The sequence below is a fragment of the Penicillium taxi genome (assembly GCF_028828555.1).
Source record: "Penicillium taxi strain IBT 34144 chromosome Unknown utg000004l_segment0_segment0, whole genome shotgun sequence".
NCBI classification, from domain to species: Eukaryota; Fungi; Ascomycota; class Eurotiomycetes; order Eurotiales; family Aspergillaceae; genus Penicillium; species Penicillium taxi.
The window spans coordinates 6,255,604-6,273,734 of record NW_026643206.1 but is presented as its reverse complement, the minus strand read 5'-3'; the positions used below and the strand labels follow the sequence as shown (position 1 = coordinate 6,273,734).

Genomic DNA, 18,131 nt, shown 5'->3' with positions numbered 1-18,131 from the left:
ATTTACTCCAGAGCAATGCATTCAATCTCAACAGGCACACCCTTAGGCAGCTGGTGAACAGCAACACAGCTACGAGCAGGCTTGTGAGTGAAGAACTTCTCATAGGTAGCGTTCATCTCAGCGAAGTTAGCCATGTCAGTGAGGAAGACCTTTGAAAAAGAGGGTTAGCAACACAAATTCAATAAATCGAAAGCAGACCTGCAACTGAAAAGTATCCATTGCAAGTGTTGTGTGTGTAGCTTACGTTGACCTTGACGATTTTCGACACCTCGGAACCAGCAGCGGACACGATGGCCTTGATGTTGTCACAGCAGGCTTGGGTCAGGACACCGATGTTGCCCTGAACCAGGTTTCCGGAAGCGTCGGCTGGGATCTGGCCTGAAATGAAGATCTGGCCGTTGGCACGGATAGCCTGGGACTGTATATTGTGTTAATTATTGTACTTTATATAAGGTTTGGCGATGAGGGAGGGGTCGGTGAGATTGAGTCATTACGAGTGACTGGGATGCAATAGGAAAGTGATAGAGGGGTTTATGAGTAGATAGAAAGATGTAGTAACAGAGCAAAAGAAATAATCGGGGAATCTGAACGTACGTAAGGGCCGGCAGCTATACAGGTCGTCAGGTTAGCGATTGAGTTTTGAAGCTGGCCGATGTCCGGCAGGGAAAAACTCACGAGGGCAGGCATCCTTAGCGGTGATGGCGGTCAAGCTGGAAGACATTCTGGGGGAGGTGAATTGAGGATGAGAAACGATAGGGGTGACGTTGAAAGCACGAGAGAGAGCTTGAAGACGAGGGGTAGCGCGCCACATGGTTGAGATAATATTGAACGTGGAATTGCCGTCGAACCCCGCCTGCACCCAAAATTCTTTTGGTGGAGTTTTCCGATATCGCTGAATTTCCCCCGCCCATACTCGGAAAATAATTATCTAAATTGGATACGTTTTTTAGATGGATGTAGTGATAGATCATAGTAAAAAGATGTAGGTTTCATTCGCTCAGTTATTGAAATACTACGGTCGTGTCGTCGTCATTGTGGTATCGCCAAACTCCAGTATTAAAGGTGATAAACGGGGAAGAAAAATAAAGATAATACAATGCAAGGTCGGCGCCGAGCTCAGTGCTTACTCAATTGTCCGAGTTGTTGCAGCAGAGTAGCTACCTGCTCAGAGGGGTATCCGAAGAAAACAGGGCCGTTGAAGATCACATTCGCCGGTATTGAGTTTGTGTTGGGTTTTGAAGGTTCCTCGGTCTTTGGAGCGGTACCAGCTGTGTTGCTGTTTCCCCAGTTGGCCCATGGAGACTCGAGTTTGGGGGCATCAAGTACAGGTTCTGGATCTGGTTGGACTTCAGGTTTGGGGTCTGTCATATTGGGGGCACCGTGTCCAAACGGACAGCCATCAACCGGCTTGGTCGGAATCTCGGGTGATTTCTCATGGGAGTTTTCATGGGCTGTGGGGGATAGGAGAGTAGATGCTGATGCATGGACAGGTACAGAATTGGCTTCTTGGGTTATTGGCACGGGAATACCCCAAGGCCTGCTTGGGGATTCACCCAACCGAACTTCGCGGAGTGGGCGATCCGGGCGTTCGAAGCGTCCTTCCCGTTCATCTTTATTCTCGTCATGTATTGATGCAGTCGTTGGGTCCACGGTTTCTGCCCATTTCTCAACCCTCTCAGTAGGTGCACGCGACGAAGCGCCATCGCCATCATATCCGTTGGTCGGTTGGTTTGGAAGGAAGATCTGGTGTTTGGCCGACAGTCCACTAATCATGTTGATCAATCCTCCGTACTTTGCGTCCAACTGTCGCATGTTCTGGGGATCTCTCTGGTATCGCTTGACACATATGGCGTGGCTGCGGGGGATTTCATGCTTGTGGCGCTCAACATATGAAGCAATTTCTTCAGGTGAGTGTTTGTCCAGGAATCGAATCGGGCATCGGGACACGGGGCATTGGGATGATCGTATTGACGGAGCAGATGGAGCAGACGGGGCTGTGCTAAGGCGTCGCTCTTCCAACTCGGCTTTGATGGGATCCATCTCAGCTTGACCACAGGAATCAATTTGAATTTTAGGACCGTCACTCTTTCCATTCATTTCGTTCTGAGAGAAAGGGCAGTGAAGACTGCCCTGCGTACCATTCGTTGTAAAATCTCGCTCAAGGGACTTGGAGAGGTCTGGTCCGTAAGCGAGGATACACGAGTTGGATGTTCGGGAGGGGTCATCTTGGGAGCGGAGCATGGCCTTGTAGCCCTTAATTCCTGCCATTATTGCCTGAATGGCGTTTTCGTCTACATTCTGATGCGAAACGAGTGTCTTGATTACGTCCATGGAATTTAGGGATTGTTCTTCGATTCGTGGCTTGCTTTGCACCCCTAGACACAATTCTTTCTGCTCATCCAGTAATCTTTGTTGTATATCCATCGCATGAGGTCTATCGTGGGGTGCCAGTTGTCTGGTGACATTGGTAAACTGAGAAGATGAAGTTAGCATCAACGTCGTGTATGAAATATTTAAAATGAAATTCAAGTCAAGGTCTCGTTCAGATAATACATGTTAATCCGTCATCGTCACATAAGTGACTCCTGATCTAGAGCTAAGTTTCTCATCATATGAGACGCCAGATACGGCAGGGAAGGGGGTAGAGGGTAGAGTGTATATGAAGTATCTTACCTCCTTAAAAATATCCTCTGCATGGTGCTTGAGTTCATTGTGCCTGTTGGTAAGTTGATATAGTGTTAGTAGAAGGGCATCAAAAGCTTTGCCCACAGCTTGCAGTTGGTCAGAATGCAGATCCGGTTGCGTATCCTCAGTAATAGGGGCAGGCGACATGATTGATCACTGCCCAGTTGTCAGAATAAATTACAAAATGAAATAAAACTCCTGTCACATCAAAGAGCATCACTCCATTTGGGATGGTGCAAAGACCAGTGATAGTCAGGGGCAGATGACAGGAGAAGGAAAGACAGACATTTTATAGCTGATGGCGTTAGTCGGCAAAACACTAAGCGAGATGGTCCGTGTGTGTCACGTGTCTTCATTATAGTGGTTGGCTTGATTGGTATCCATATCCACCTAGTCATATTCTACCCAAGGTCTTAAAATCAACCCTTGTAACATTCGAACGGTGCAAGTTCGGTTAATGGACGATCATATTGAAAGACTCATGACTGTATATATTTTATAGCACCTACAAACCTAAGGATGTAACCTTGGGATAATATAATATGCATATGCGGGTGTGAGCATCTGGAGGCGTACTTCCAAGGTTGGATATATATTTAGCAATTATACCTAAGTATAAATTCTCGATACCACCTTGGAGCCTTGGGAAGTTCTGTCACTTGGATGCATAGAGCCTCGCAAGCACTCGGGAATAGGTATTTATCTATACAAAATGACTGGATATGACATATTTGAACCTTGCAAACATCCTAGTATAGACTTAACTCATAATTGAAGTCGTTGGATGTAAATAGTACGTATCTCGATATAACGACAAATATTTAACAACTAATAATTAGCTCTGCCGGGCTAGCTCAATCGGTAGAGCGTGTGACTTTTAATCACAAGGTTGGGGGTTCGAGACCCCCCGTTCGGCAATATTTTTTTTTTCCTTTCTTCGCCCCTATTTAATCAATCTATCCGTATCTATCTACGGAATACTTCCTCATTATTTTTTATTCTTAGACACATCCATGAATCTACACAGAAAAACGTCAAATCCCCTTTCCAGCATATAGATAAAGCTAATATCGGAATACTCCCATCTAGTTCTGCTTGGGAATCGCACTTACCCCTCATCATGTCGCCCTACAATGAGTATGAGGATTGTACCCCCACTCATCTGCAGGTTAGACAAGCTCCTGCCTGCATAAAACGTCTGGACCCTCTAGTGATAGATTCCCCTCATGCTGCATGTGTGGGAATATCCAAGTAGCCAAAGTTTCAGAATCACGATATATGACATACATAGGACTGATTGGATTCTTTCAATAGCATGGGTCTGTGGCCCAAGTCAAACATCCAAGGTTGCATGTCAAGTGCCCCATGTAGCCAGCCACCTGCATGTCAAGTGTGTGTGTGGTCTGGAACGTCTAGATGGTCTGATATAACCCTATACTTCCATAGAGTACTCTGTAAGTACCAACATATTAACTCAATGGAATGTGGACCACTCCACTGTGGATGGATTTAGGGACTCTTATCACATACTCAGCATTTAATAAACAAGGAAAAATAGCAACCTTCCCCATATGGTGTGATGGACCCCATTATGTGATTCGCCCGGGATCAATGAAAGAAAGCACCCTTCAGTCCCCAAGGCTTACCACGCACAAGAAAGTGGGCAATTCATGCATAGAAGTCACCGCAACACCGAGGTACAACACTTCTTTACATGTGCAGATCATAGAATTTATGTCTTGCATGAAGCCTTGATAGGTAGAGAGGTGTATAGTAGGACATAGGAGGAACGTCACGATACTAACCACTTTAGAATCAAACTATTACTTGAAAACCATATGCACAGACCTTAGAATTAGCCTGACCGCTAATTCAGAGTCATTTCAATACAAATTTACCCCCTCATAAGTAAGGAAAAGGAAAATGTGGCGGGCATTCTAGACTCGAGAGGGGCAACTTACTTAGTAAGTTAGCTATCGGCTTATCAAACCTCCGTAATTTTACCGCTTTGGATTTTTATCCCTAATTTTTTATTTTTTTACTGTACAAACCCTTTCCCTTTTTTTACCCCTCCCTCATCCTCCCTCTTTCCTTCATCATGTCCCAATCCACTGTTCCTCATGCCTCCGCTCAAGCGTCCGGCCTCACCTCCTCCGATGCCACCAGCGCCGCCGAACTCGCCAGTCTTAAGGTAAAGCTGCGCGCTGCCCTGCGTCAATTCCCAGACTTCCCCTCCCCAGGAATTTTGTTTGAGGATATCCTCCCTATCTTTGCCGATCCCACTCTTCATGAGGCTCTCATCCGTTCCCTGGAGCTCCATGTTCGCGCCAACTACGGTGACAAGAAGCCCGATGTCATCGTTGGTCTTGAGGCCCGTGGCTTCCTGATGGGTCCCAGTCTGGCTCTGCGCCTTGGTGCCGGCTTCGTCCCTGTGCGCAAGCAGGGCAAGCTCCCTGGTCCTTGCGAGACCCAGGGCTACGAGAAGGAGTATGGCCAGGACTTCTTCCAGATGCAATCCGATGCCATCAAGCCTGGCCAGAAGGTTCTTGTTATCGACGACATCATTGCCACTGGTATGTTCTCTCACCCACCCATTTTCCCTATCCTAATATAGTTATCTAATATAAATATTTACAGGTGGCTCTGCTTTTGCTGCCGGCCAAATGATCAAGAAGCTGGGTGGTGAACCTATCGGCTTCGTCTTCCTCCTCGAGCTCGCATTCCTTCATGGACGTGACAAGCTCCCCGCTCCCGTCCACACCCTCCTTACTGGCCAGGAGTAATTTAGGCCATAGTCATAGGTCGTGATTTCCAAAAAGTGCATTGTCCCCCGCTACAAAAATACCCGCGGATTGTGGCGGTGTAAAAATACGCCCGACCAGTCGCTCCGGAACCTACGAACCCGTTTTTTTAAGCTTATTATCTGATTTTTACTGCTTGAGCGGGTATTGTGCTTTTATTTTTTTTTCTCTCTCTTTCCTGCGGATCGAGATTTTCCGCAGTGGGGAGTTGGTGGACCTTTGTTCACCCCGGCATAAAACGCAATTTTTCATTACATATATTAAACAATTATAGACAGATACCTTTCGACAACCTTGACAATTTGATCAATTCAGACTTAGTCCATTCTTAATGAGCTGGTGAAGCTTTCGCACATTATGACCATACCTAGTCGTCCGGTGGAGTAGCAACCGGTAGAGTGGACATCTGTGACCTTGCCTTGGCTGGGCAACTACTACGTACTCAGTCAAATAAGAGAATGATCAAAGGTGGAAATCGTCTCTGCATTTGACAAAGGATCAATGGATACAGGGAAACACATCGAAAGGAAAAACCCTCCAGATATCGCGACATCCATGGACGGTCAATTGCAACTATCTCGTCCTCCATGACAGTATCCATATTTATGTGGAATAAGGATAATGTAATTGGAAATTGATGTGGTTCTCACCCCGGGCCTTCAGGTTTGTTGACTTCGATCAATATTTTGATGAATCTCATAGGTGCGTTTTCATGCCCTGGGTGCCACTTTTATGCCCACCTGGGCACCATGTCTATCAGCCACCTATATCCACGTAACCAGACCCGCAACTCCATTTCAAAGATACATCCTCATAAAAGAGCCCTTCTGCCGCTCGATACGTGGGTTATACACCCATGAAGACTCGAGGAAAGGGTATCTCGAGAATACTGCTCTTGTCTAATGCAACGGCTTTTTGTCACACCAACATTGATTCAATGCAAGGATTATGTGTCTTGATTGTATCACTGAGATAGCCCTATCTGTTGGGGTCATTTCGTCTGATAACGTGCCATGACATCCACACTTGATAGGTTTTGATTTCTTGAGCTGTACGTCACCAAATGTACGCGCATTTGGTTACTGTGTGCGAGGCAATCGCCGAATTTGCATAATACATCGATTTCCGCCATCTCACACTTGTGATGACAAGTACATTTTATACACTTACCACCTATTTGATGAAATCAAGGCCGGGCAACTATAAGCCCCTCCCAGATGATGAATTCAATGCCAATATATATGCTGAAGTGAAAATAATTCGCGACAGTATCAATGATAATGCTGTTTGTGAACGTGCCTCAGAGCTTAATGGCGGTCGCCAATGCAAAATCGAGCACTCCTCAACAAGAGTGTTGACACGCAGACGGAGATAGGAAAACTATGTCCGTCTAGCGAGCCTTGCTTATCAATTATTACTAAAAGAATAGTTAACTACGTCACGACTAGGTTGGAAATTTGGAAAATTTAGAGGAGAAAATGTCTCAAGCTTTCTAAGATTGCATTATGGGCAAACTGCAGAAAATTCTGGTCATAGGAGCTGGAGAGTTGGGCTACCAGGTCTTGCGTTCCCTGTTCCATCATCCTAGCCAAGAGAAGTCCGTGGCTGTCTTACTACGTCCCACCAGTATTTCATCGACGAATCCTTCGAAGCAGAAAGAGATTGAGGGTTTGCGCAACCTCGGTATCCATTTGATTCCCGGTGATATTATCGAAGACAGTGAGCCCACTCTAACGTCCATTTTTGAGGACTATGACACGGTTATAAGCTGCACCGGATTCGTATCTGGTAAAGGAATCCAACTGAAAGTAGCTCGTTCCATCCTGACAGCAGCGGTGCCACGATTTATTCCATGGCAGTTTGGAGTGGATTATGATACCATCGGGCGCGGGTCGCCCCAGGATCTGTTCGATGAGCAGCTCGATGTCCGTGATCTGCTTCGGTCGCAAACGAAAACCCGTTGGGTAATTATCTCTACAGGCATGTTTACCAGTTTTCTGTTCGAACCAGCTTTTGGCGTGGTGGATCTGCGCAATATGACTGTATCTGCGCTAGGAGCCTGGGAGAATCGAGTTACCGTGACAACACCCACAGACATTGGAAAGTTCACGGCTGAAATTGTACTTGGAGATGAAACTGAAGCTCTCTTTACTGATCGTGTAATTTTTGTCGGAGGCGACACAGTCAGCTATGAGCAACTTGCGCTTCTGGTGGAGAAGGTTACTCAAAAGCCTGTGAGGAGAAATGACCTTGCTGTCGCTGACATCCAGGCTGCTTTGGTGCAGGATCCGGACAACGGCCTCCTCAAATATCAGGCTGTATTTGGTCAAGGTCGAGGCGTAGCTTGGAATCTTTCAGAGACGTGGAATCACCAGCAAAGAATTCCCGCCATTACGGCAGAAGAGTGGGCTCTCGAGAATTTAGTGTGATATAGTCAATCCAGTACAGACCGAGGTACATGACATTGTTTCATAGAGGATACCGCCTGACATGATAACAACTACCTAAGTAGATTACTTGTGTACAACTTAACAAGAATCATGTCGGCCCAGTCGAAGAATTACCTAAAGATATAAGAACTGATCAGTAGCACGAGGATCGTCTACCATTGAGCCACAATTACGTGCATGAAGATGCTTAAAGGGCCTTATTGCTCTTCTCTCTCCTCCATTGTCTACTTGTCATATGGTAGGATAAAACTAGGGGCTCTAAGTATGTGGACATAAAAATAAAAGAGTGTGAATCATTCTCTGCGGTTAAAGTATCGGTATTTGGGCATTCCAGCGAGACAAACTAAGTAATGGACATGCGCTACACGTAATGGAATGGAATGGGTGCAATCTGAATGATACAAGTGATGATCTTAGATGATCATAGATGGTAATGAATTATGAAAAATGCTAGTGATGGTGGAGATGGAGAGAGATGCTTAGAGAATGAGAGACATGGGAGGAACTGTAGGAGTTTGATCTATAACTAAGGCACCAAATATGGGTCATGGCCGATGTATGATCGCTTTACTTGAATATAATTTCAACTCATGGTCAATCGGATATGATGTGGCTGATAAGATGATGTCTTTCTTTTTGTTCTCGTAGATGATAGATTATTCTAAAACAAAAATTTCCATCCAGCAAGTAAAGCATTGGTCATAGGCCAGTCTTGAGAAAAATCTACTACAGATGTATGTTGTATGTAGCAGATTTCCTTTCCCTGGTGGGGCTTTCCTAAAACAGCTACCGCCGCTTTAATGAGGGCGCTCAGAGATCGATCAGTGCCATCTATTGAGCACTCAGTCCTTTCACAGGCTACACCAAAAGGGTACTAGCGCCAGCAAGGTGCGAATTTGAAACTATTTTGTCCCGACTTACTAGCGATAAAAAAAACCGACTGAAAGAGACTGTTGGTACTATCATCTCATGCTTATCATGGGATCACTCGCCGCTTATCGGGTGGGAAGCCACATGCTTATCATGTGACTTCCAGGTACCATAACCATAGCAGCAGTTTCTTGATAATCAACCACTTCTTACAACTTACAACTACCGCACGTACTACACGCAAAAGTAGACCACTTGCGGCGTAAGCTGAAGTCCAATAGCAAGCTATTGTAGATACTCACGACCTGAGTATCCCGACAGAGACTAAAGATAAGCTACTCCTAACCCATGGGACCCCGTGGAATGTACTCACTCCTCCCACTTTTTCCGACTCTTTGATTGGTGTGTATCGTGCAATATACTACATTCCACAGGGTCCTATGGGTTAGAGTACAATCATGCCCTCAATCGAGCCTATATTATAGGGAGCTTACCTTATCGCGTTGTGTTTACCTACAGTGATCAAAAGCACCATAATATTTTGGTGCAAGAGGCAGGATCACTAGTTTTTTGGACTGGGAGTCGGCAGGCTGGTAAACTGAATATTGGAATTTCGCTACTGCATTGAGGGTCAAGTAGGAGGACTTGTGGTGGTACAACTTTGTGATCAAACTTGGCGGAGAATCATATTGGATACGAACCATCGAAATGAAAAGGGTGCGTAAGGAAGAAGAAGCTGAACGGCAGAATGCAGACTATGTAGGTATAGAGGGTGTTAAAATATACGATGAATGATGTACTGGGGAAGCATGCATGTCAAGGCTAGCGAGGTTGTTTAAGCCTGATCTCTCTCAATGAGACAGAGATCCTATATAAATGGAGAGCATTTCTCCTGAACTATACTCTCAATGGTAGGTCCAATGGTGATCACGATATTCATGCCTGAAGGACCAGGCATTATATCCTGGTGCACCATGAATCTCAACAGAGAGTATATGACCTAACATTGAAAAGAGAAAACGCGCTCGATACTTCTACGCCAACAGACATTACCCAATCAATACACTTCTGGAGTTCTTGTAGCGTAAAGGAAATCTTGCTCGACCTAGATAGGCACATTCTAGTGAAAGAACTCGGTTTCGAGGAACAGAAAAGCCTTAAACTCCCAATCCAACCACTATTATAAGTTTCCACCGACTGACGCAAGTCCAGTGCGATCCCTTAGAGTGCTCACATCCTCAAGACTGAACTTGGATCCGTCTGCCAGGACTATATAACCACGAAAAGTGCTTTTGCGAGGACGATCTTATCGCCGCGCATGATCTCCCGTTATTCCATTGTTCAGTAATGGTATGTTGTATAACTTGATCTTTCCAGGTTCTAAAACAGCTCGAATATTGAACCGCTTGTTAAAGCGCGAGACAAACCCCGATGCGCTGATCATCATAACTTCTACCACAAGTTGACCATCTGGTCTAGACGACCGGTCTAGATGACCCACGACTAACAAAGTCTTGGTCGGGACGGAGTGGAACGGTTGAGCTGGTAGGGTGTTCGGTTGCCCTAGGTCATTATCAGTGGGTGGAGTTAACCTTTAGGGATCTTGTGGAACCCGCGGAATGATAAATTGGACCGTAACTAAGGTGACGATCAAGGTGATGCTCAGTGAGGGCGGTCGCACGATTACATAACGGTCACTGATACCCTCTTGGAGCTCTACTCAGTGAGCAAAGAGCGTCAAGCACTGAGCACTAAAACAGGGGAAAGCCAAGAATTGGGAAAGGAAATACGCTACTTGGGTGAAGCTTTGAATCATCATAACACAAGATACTTCACTAAGCTGACTTCATTCCAAATTCATGATATCTCTCCTCAAACGTAATTAAACAAACAAAAATTAAACGAAAAAAATCAAGCACCAAAAACTACCTTCCTCGTTCTCGTGTTTAAAGTGAGACAATACTTTTTCCGCCATCTTCCGTCAAGCGGTCTCTAACCTTGAGAACCACATACCCCGAACCGAGTCGAGAGAATGTAAAGGCGCCGGGATCCTTGGCCGAAGTCCCGATGATAGCACTAGGAGAGAAAAGCAAAGCCTCGCCCACCTGAAGGCTAACAATCTGATCAAATATAGCCATTTCACTCGGCTTTCGAATGCTTTCTTCGTCCTCTTCACCACGGGTCGCATTTCTGTGGATTTTTTTATCAAAGGCTGCACCAGCTATGTGGCATTGTAGTGCCCGAGACCATGCGGGAGAAGAAAATCGGTGGACGATCGTGACTGAGCATAGGCTGAGCAGGGCACTAGAAATTGTCGGCTCCTGGGTTGAGATCATGATACGAACCCCCAAGTGGCGTTGCAGTCGAACAGTGGACAGAAGGGTATTGGTAAAGTTTTCGGCTTCAATGGAGTTGCTCATATACTGCACGTTGTTAGCAGCAATATTTCCTGATTTTTCCATTCACAGACCTTATGAGCCTCATCAAGGGCGACGATTCTTCCGACTTTAGTGTTCTGATCCATGAAAATCCCAAAGCAGACGTTGAAAAGGGAGCAGGCAGTATCGGCGGAGATACAAGGACAGGACAGGTCCACAATAGTCAGTTGGGAAGGCTGGCTTGGTTAGTTTTATACCTAGGTATCTGTTGGTGAAATAGTTGACATACTATTGGTTTCCAGCTAGAGCCGCCTGACTGATGATTGACCGAGGTCTTTTTGGACCTCTGGCTCTGAAGAGTTGTTTGGTGCGAGGGCATAAAACTCTCAAGGGTATCCAGTCGCTGTTTCAAAGGCTCGAGTTGAGAGGGCATGAGATCAGCGCTTAGAACTCTGTTCTTGAAGGCGCTGTAATCGAAGATTGTTCCATTTTCCTGTTGTACAAGACGCATTTCACGCAGAACTCGCTGAACAGTACGCATGTAAAGGGGCATCAATCCGCCATCCTGACCAACTGACATCAGGTCCATCATACGTTTGGTGTTTAGGTTAGCCTGATCAATCTGTAAAGGCTCAACCTCGATGTTCAGACGCTCGTAGGTTGCCTAAGAAAGAGGTTAGTATTGACAGTGATGTAGTAAAAAAACTACGTCTTACCTGGATAGTTCGGATATTAGTCGGAGCACATAGAACTCGGACTTTGATGTTGGGGTTTGATGCCAGAAATGCTGCCTCGCAAGGGGAGCCGCCTTCATCGCTGATAAAAGTGTCATAGTGAAAAACAACAGCAGTTAGTGGGTTTTCAAGTCTGCCTGCCTCAGAACGGAGCAAGCAGCCTTCAAGCATACATGACAAGGTATGGCTTTTGCCAGAGCCCTGAGAGCCACAAATGAAGGTACTGGATGGCGAAGAAACGTTGAAGAAAACCCGGCGATCGTCTTTGAGTTGGTTATCTTCGGTAATAGAGGTATGTGGTACGTTGACATATTTAGCTCCTCCCAGCAGCCCATACTGCGATGAGCGGAGTCTAGGCGTGTGGGTCAGAGCCGGTCCATTGAAGATTGGAGTAAGAGACATATCATTTTGATCGTCCTTGGTGTCCAACTTTAGCAGACTGAGATGGTACAGGAACTGCGAGTCGTTGGGCTGATCAGGCATCGCCATTTTGAGATAAAGTGATAAAAAGGAGACAGAGATAGATGAAAGTTGTCAAGCAAGAACTTTGGAAAGTTCCAAGTTAAGTAAATATTGAATAGGCGAGGGAGAAACCCGGCGAGATAACCCAAAAATGCCCGCGTCAAAGGAAAAAGATGCATAAATGCCTAGGGAGTTTGCTTCCAAGTTTGTTGATCAAGGACAAACATGACAATGAAAGTAGTTACAAAATACAGAGTGATTGTAGATTCCAATAAACAGTGAAGGTTAGTCGGCCATAAGGACGGATCTTCTATAATAATATGGAGAACAACAGGGCCTGAACCTTGGAAAAGTACATATGGACTCTTAGATGGTGATAGTACTATCATCAGTCTCATTCCCACTTTTTCCCAGATCGCTAACATCGATATCCTCACTATCTTTGAGGTCAGGGTCGATCCAAAGCCACATGTCAGTATCCTCCAATATCTCTTCGACATCCTCTTGTATCAGCTCCATTTCTTTCCTGCGGCGATTGATGGCCTCATATCTCTCCCTCTCACCCAAAATGACATCTTCTTTCATTTCCCTTAATTCGGTGACAGTGTAGCGTGACCTCCCCTCTTTCATCTTCCCGATTTCGGAACAGAGTATGCGCTTGAGTCTGTCCAGTTCCATGATGTCAATCTTATCAGCAAGGGCAAAATCATATCCCATACAAACATAACAGGACTGATCTGAACAGCTGCTGCCAAGGAGATCTGGCCAGCGATTGCCACTACAACGGGGGCAGAACGAGCCATGTCCATCACATTCTGGGCAACTACCCCACCAATAGTATTTGAGAACATCTCGGCCATGAGGATTGACTATAATACGCGTTGGGTTTCCGAATGAGTTGAGGATAGTCTGGAGGTAATTATTGATGCCATGGCCCCTTTCAAAGCATTCTGCGTCTGAGTCCGGGTTCATGGGGCCTTCTTCGCATCCGTAGTCGATGTAGTAGGCATTAGGACCGTCCAGATACCAGAATCCCTCCTTAGGCTCGAGAATATTGGGCAGAACTTCCTCTACCCATATAGAGGAGAAGCTTGGGTTCTCGCCAGAAGGTAAAGTCTTCACGCGGAACATGAACCGATGCAGTATCCACCTGTCGTCATCACATTCTGCAGTGAGTCTCTTGTTTTTACGACGATCGTTAACAAGGATAAGGCTGTTTTGGCAAATGGTATCGCTCAAATAATAGTTGCTTAGAGTATAGTCACGCATCTTCAATGATTTTTGACTGAAAAGTTGGCTCCGGTGGTAGTAGACGAGATGATAAGGTGAAACCAAGAAAGAAACTTGAACATATTTTCCAAAGAGGGTAAGGTATCAGTCTGACGTACAATATCTTTGGAATAAGTAGTTCAATTGTCGTAATGGGCTTGTCTAAGCTGATTTTATTTCGTACTTGACCAAAGTCGGGTTCTACCAAATAGAGAACCTTGGAACGCCGGAACCTTGATAATAGCTTATATTCCCTTCTTTTCCACTAATTTTGAGACTTTGAACTATAATTTAGTTAGTTCTCGCTTCTTGAAGAAAGACTTGATATTTTTCGGCTGACAAGGTCCCAATTTTGCCAATCGGTGAGATATTATAAAAAGTCTACCGAAAAGTGTCCTTGTTTTACACGTTTTGTGGACTCGACTTAGTTGGAAACTTGGGATATAATCAGCTTCTTATAACAAGACCCCGGTATAGTCACTTCAAACCTCTGTCACCGATGTGAAGACGAGAAGATTGAGAGAAAGAAAACGGATTCAACCTAGTTAACTCATTGAAAGTATCCTCCAGTTCGCTGATGCATTGTACCAAAACATAAAGTAATATTTGAACCTTGGAGAAAGAAAAGAAGTCTATATTAAGAGTAAGAGAGAGAGAGAGAGAGAGAGAGAGAGAGAGAGAGAGAGAGAGAGAGAGAGAGAGAGAGTTGACTACCGGCCCGAGAGCTCGAAGTTCCAATTCTCATCAACGAGCTTTCGCAATCTTGCCAACTCCACCCGGTGCAAACCAGCCTGTTCTCCCACTGCAAGGACGGCTCTAATCTCTCCGGTTGAGCTTCTGAGCTGTACCATGAATCCTTCCATGTTAGCCAAAGAATCTTTCACTTCCTTTACCACCTTCTGCCATTTATCGGTCTCACCTAGCCACTCGTTCAGCTCAACTAGCTCCTCACGGTGCCGGGCCGCGTTTGCTGCCGACAGAACTCCATGGCGGGTTGTCATGGTGCGCAGCTCCTTCATGATATGGGTCTATAAATACATTAGAAATTTTCCCTTCGTTGCAAAAATGAAAGGCTTACCTGGCGGCGTTTGTTGGTGCAGGTGCGGCAGGTGAGGTTCAGGGCCTTTCCATCGCCCAGGATGGCCTTCTTCGAGACGAATTGCTCGTTGGGCTGCCACTCCTGGCACACAATGCACTCCTTGCCAGTAGGCTCTGCTGCGACGGGCTCTTCCGCGATAGGGTCGCTCAGTGTGTCATCGCTCATGATGAGAGACTGGAAGAATAGTTAGAACTCAATCCAGATCACGAGAGTACATGATAATGAGAATTGAGCATTGGCAAAATGAAAGCTAAGTAGTCATGATACTGAATACCAAAGTTGACATTGGGAATTGAGGTGAAAGTGAGATGGAGGTGAGATGAGAAATGAGAAAAAAAGTGACTTACGTTTGGAGAAAGGGTTTGGAACCAAGGTGAAGCCGGTGGTTCAAGTCAGGGTCAAGATGGACCGAGATGAGAAGAAGTAAGTGAAGTGATCACGATGTTAAGATGGGAACGTCGTAAAAAAGACTTGGAAAAGCAGTGATGGGGGAGTTATAAAGAGGAAGTGGTAGTGGGGTAGGGAGTTGGGTATTAAGAGGTGACGATGTTTGGAAGTCAATCATTACGCTAGAAAGAGTCTCGCTAAACTAATAAGTCATTACGTTCAATGATCTACATTCAGATCCAGTAAGGAACTAAGATTATGATTGAACTTGAGCAATTAGGATACTTAATTGGCATACTAAGCCCTTTAATCTCAAGCAAGAACCCCCATAGGATCCCATCGAGGAAGAAGTTTAGGAGTCTGCTCGAGAATGGCTCGCACATCGGCTGAGACAAAGTTGAAGTCGACAACAGCCTGGAGGGTATACTCGTCCATCCAACGGTCAGTCATCACAAACCAACCTTTCTCTCCAGCCTCATCACCCCAAGAATTCTCTACACGCCATCTCACCGGCCGATCGCCGTCGAGAAGATGCACTGCAGTTATGACCATGGCATGGGTCATCGAGGACTCCCCGCTGGCCAACCGTTCAGCCTTGTTCATGCCGAGTGAACAATTGAATCCGAGGGAAAGATCGATAACATCAGTGTCCATAACTCCACGATTGCGGTCGAGGAACTTGCCCACGTCGCAACCGAAGAACACTGGATGTCCAGCTTTGAGCATTGCAATGACCGCACCCTTGAGCGTTTGCATCTCCACATTGACATACGTGAGCGGTCGTCCTTCTACCACGTTACCGAGCTTGTCGATCGTCAGCAGTTGATTCCACTTGTGCCTCGGATCATTGACTAGACTAAATAGTCTATCTATGGATAGACTCTTCTGTCCAAGTGGAAAAGATCGCGAATATGATGCCTGTCGGGCGAAATCAACTGGAGTCTGTCGCACTTCATGAGCTACTCCATTGGTGTCATAGTATTGCCAGACAAATGGTTTATCTGGACTGGGTGGTGGACCAAGAAGGAGAGTAATGACCGAGTGAAGTTCCCGCAGGAATTTCTCTTTGGTAGTGGCCAATATATGAGGGGTTTGTTTTTCTCCATCTTGCAACGCAAGTTGGCGGAGGACCAGAGCCTGCTCACGCAGCTTGGCTGTGAGCAGCCAGTTCATCTTTGAGCTGTTTTGTGCATGGAAAGCGTCTGGATATATTGCGTGCGGGACAAGCCCGTACTTGCGCACCAGATTTACGACCATATCCCACTGGCCACCGTCGCTAACTGGGTCCTGGAATAGCTTCTGGACCAAACGAGAAGAAAGATCTTCGCTGGCAGTGTCGATTATCTGCTCGAAGAAATAATTTGCCTTCTCGATCTTATCCCAGTAGAAAAGGTAAGCTTGACTAAGCTCGAAGTTACTAAGCTGGTACGCTTTCATCAATGGTACGCGGAAGATGTTAGTCGCGGCGAAGAGCCAGCAGCGTCCAGATGAACGTTGATTTGTGATTGGTGCACCTTCAATTGGCACGGCAAGATTGAAAACATGAATATCAGACTGGAGTGCACTACGGTCTGTCAGGGTCTCTGTGAATGATTGGCCGGCAAAAGTTGAGATGGCAAGGCGGTTCTGTTTGAACTCGTTAGAGCTGTAAAACAGGCTTCAAGTTCGGCCTTTGGTGATTCAAACCTTTGGATCGCTCAGCAGACTTTGTGACCAGTCTCTCATGTGAGGAAGCGTCAAGGACAGGGCTCGATCTTGAACTGGGTAAGGTGGCGGAGCTTGGTCGCAGGACAAACGATTCTCATGCTTGATGGGTGTCACCTTGACTGTATCCATACTGACCTGAGAAAGCTTCTCGTCCTTAGCCACGATAGGTTGAGAAATATTTGTTCCCATGATGATAAGAACAGTTTGGTTGAGTCAAGTATATGGAAAAAGAGTAAAGGAAAGAGGGAAAGTACTTAATATAAGTACCTCGCGGGGAGCCTTACATCAGCTGATAGGTTGCTATATACTAAACTTACTCAAAGGTGATTCGATGAGGAAATTAAGATAAAGCCTTGGATTGGAGAGGAGAAGGGAATATGATATTCAAAGAGGTGCTTATTGGCCAGATATTAAGTCATGATAGGGCTTTAATGGAGTACCTGCAACCTATAGAGCAAGCGTTTTCTAACAATAACTGCTTTCCAACCTTGGAGGGTAACTCTTTTATTCCACTGGAATAAAACGTCTCATAACATCCTCAATCCATCTCCCCGGAATTCCCAAAGATACAGACTCGCGAATCGCACGGTTCATCCGCCCAATATACTCTGTCTTCGGCGGGCCCATAACTACCCGATTCTCATCAACATAAACAAGCACAAGAGCCTCCCCATTCTTCTCCGTCTTAATCGGGTGTTCACCATCGCCAATCCACTCAACAACCTGCGCATGTAGATACCACTTGTTATAACTGCCTTTCCCCTGTTCAAGCGGCCGGATATCCACAGGGACCTCGCTCCTATCCGCCTTCTTCGCATCATGATCCACTCCCTCATACATATCCAAAAGTCTCTCATCGGCCGGGTCCATTTCATAGAGAAGACCGTAGACACCGTCGTCTGTACCGGATGCAGGTATTTTGTGCGCGGCGGCACTGTCTTGCTTTCCGACTCGCATTCCTGGTGGCGGGACGACATTTGCATACCCCGCTTGGCAGATTAGCCATTTCCAACTGGGTAGGAATGCGATAGCTAGTGGGGTTGAAGAGAGAGTTGGGTTGTGTTTGCAGCGGAGCTTCATTTGGCTTGGCGATAGATTGGATCCGTAGGCGAAGTAAAGGTGTCGGTGTTTTGGGGTGGCTAGCTCAGTGATTTCAAATGAGTTTGCTGAGACTGAGTGACCAGTCTCCGATGGGAGATCTTTTTCGGTCTGCATAGTTGGGCTAGCCAAGGGTTTTAAGGCTTTTTTGCGTTGAAGTTGGAGCGTAGTGGAGAACCTTGCAAGTGGGA

At 45.9% G+C, this 18,131-nt stretch overlaps 9 protein-coding genes across 9 annotated transcripts; 2 read left to right on the top strand and 7 right to left on the bottom strand.

Moving 5' to 3' along the window:
- Nucleotides 1-2: 2 nt before the first annotated feature.
- N7495_007235 (Protein mmf1) lies at nucleotides 3-811 on the bottom strand (the record flags this gene model as incomplete). The annotated part of the gene is made up of 4 exons (XM_057209886.1): nucleotides 3-149; nucleotides 245-418; nucleotides 595-608; nucleotides 676-811. The coding sequence occupies 4 exons, from the start codon at nucleotides 809-811 to the stop codon at nucleotides 3-5; spliced, it is 471 nt and encodes a 156-aa protein (XP_057063660.1).
- A 305-nt stretch (nucleotides 812-1,116) lies between these two features.
- N7495_007234 (uncharacterized protein) lies at nucleotides 1,117-2,832 on the bottom strand (the record flags this gene model as incomplete). Its single annotated transcript, XM_057209885.1, has 2 exons — nucleotides 1,117-2,472; nucleotides 2,674-2,832. The coding sequence occupies 2 exons, from the start codon at nucleotides 2,830-2,832 to the stop codon at nucleotides 1,117-1,119; spliced, it is 1,515 nt and encodes a 504-aa protein (XP_057063659.1).
- Nucleotides 2,833-4,783: 1,951 nt separating this feature from the next.
- N7495_007233 (adenine phosphoribosyltransferase APT1) lies at nucleotides 4,784-5,468 on the top strand (the record flags this gene model as incomplete). The annotated part of the gene is made up of 2 exons (XM_057209884.1): nucleotides 4,784-5,258; nucleotides 5,323-5,468. 2 exons carry the CDS (start codon nucleotides 4,784-4,786, stop codon nucleotides 5,466-5,468), a joined length of 621 nt encoding a protein of 206 aa, XP_057063658.1.
- A 1,523-nt stretch (nucleotides 5,469-6,991) lies between these two features.
- N7495_007232 (aromatic alcohol reductase) lies at nucleotides 6,992-7,915 on the top strand (the record flags this gene model as incomplete). The annotated part of the gene is made up of 1 exon (XM_057209883.1): nucleotides 6,992-7,915. The coding sequence occupies one exon, from the start codon at nucleotides 6,992-6,994 to the stop codon at nucleotides 7,913-7,915; it is 924 nt and encodes a 307-aa protein (XP_057063657.1).
- A 2,837-nt stretch (nucleotides 7,916-10,752) lies between these two features.
- N7495_007231 (uncharacterized protein) lies at nucleotides 10,753-12,407 on the bottom strand (the record flags this gene model as incomplete). Its single annotated transcript, XM_057209882.1, has 4 exons — nucleotides 10,753-11,229; nucleotides 11,277-11,420; nucleotides 11,474-11,848; nucleotides 11,901-12,407. 4 exons carry the CDS (start codon nucleotides 12,405-12,407, stop codon nucleotides 10,753-10,755), a joined length of 1,503 nt encoding a protein of 500 aa, XP_057063656.1.
- Nucleotides 12,408-12,746: 339 nt separating this feature from the next.
- Nucleotides 12,747-13,649, bottom strand: N7495_007230 (uncharacterized protein; the record flags this gene model as incomplete). The annotated part of the gene is made up of 1 exon (XM_057209881.1): nucleotides 12,747-13,649. One exon carries the CDS (start codon nucleotides 13,647-13,649, stop codon nucleotides 12,747-12,749), a length of 903 nt encoding a protein of 300 aa, XP_057063655.1.
- A 710-nt stretch (nucleotides 13,650-14,359) lies between these two features.
- Nucleotides 14,360-14,913, bottom strand: N7495_007229 (uncharacterized protein; the record flags this gene model as incomplete). Its single annotated transcript, XM_057209880.1, has 2 exons — nucleotides 14,360-14,677; nucleotides 14,728-14,913. 2 exons carry the CDS (start codon nucleotides 14,911-14,913, stop codon nucleotides 14,360-14,362), a joined length of 504 nt encoding a protein of 167 aa, XP_057063654.1.
- Nucleotides 14,914-15,447: 534 nt separating this feature from the next.
- On the bottom strand, nucleotides 15,448-17,031 carry N7495_007228 (C1 family peptidase; the record flags this gene model as incomplete). Its single annotated transcript, XM_057209879.1, has 2 exons — nucleotides 15,448-16,761; nucleotides 16,822-17,031. The coding sequence occupies 2 exons, from the start codon at nucleotides 17,029-17,031 to the stop codon at nucleotides 15,448-15,450; spliced, it is 1,524 nt and encodes a 507-aa protein (XP_057063653.1).
- A 315-nt stretch (nucleotides 17,032-17,346) lies between these two features.
- Nucleotides 17,347-18,057, bottom strand: N7495_007227 (gamma-glutamylcyclotransferase family protein; the record flags this gene model as incomplete). The annotated part of the gene is made up of 1 exon (XM_057209878.1): nucleotides 17,347-18,057. The coding sequence occupies one exon, from the start codon at nucleotides 18,055-18,057 to the stop codon at nucleotides 17,347-17,349; it is 711 nt and encodes a 236-aa protein (XP_057063652.1).
- Between the last annotated feature and the right edge of the window lie 74 nt (nucleotides 18,058-18,131).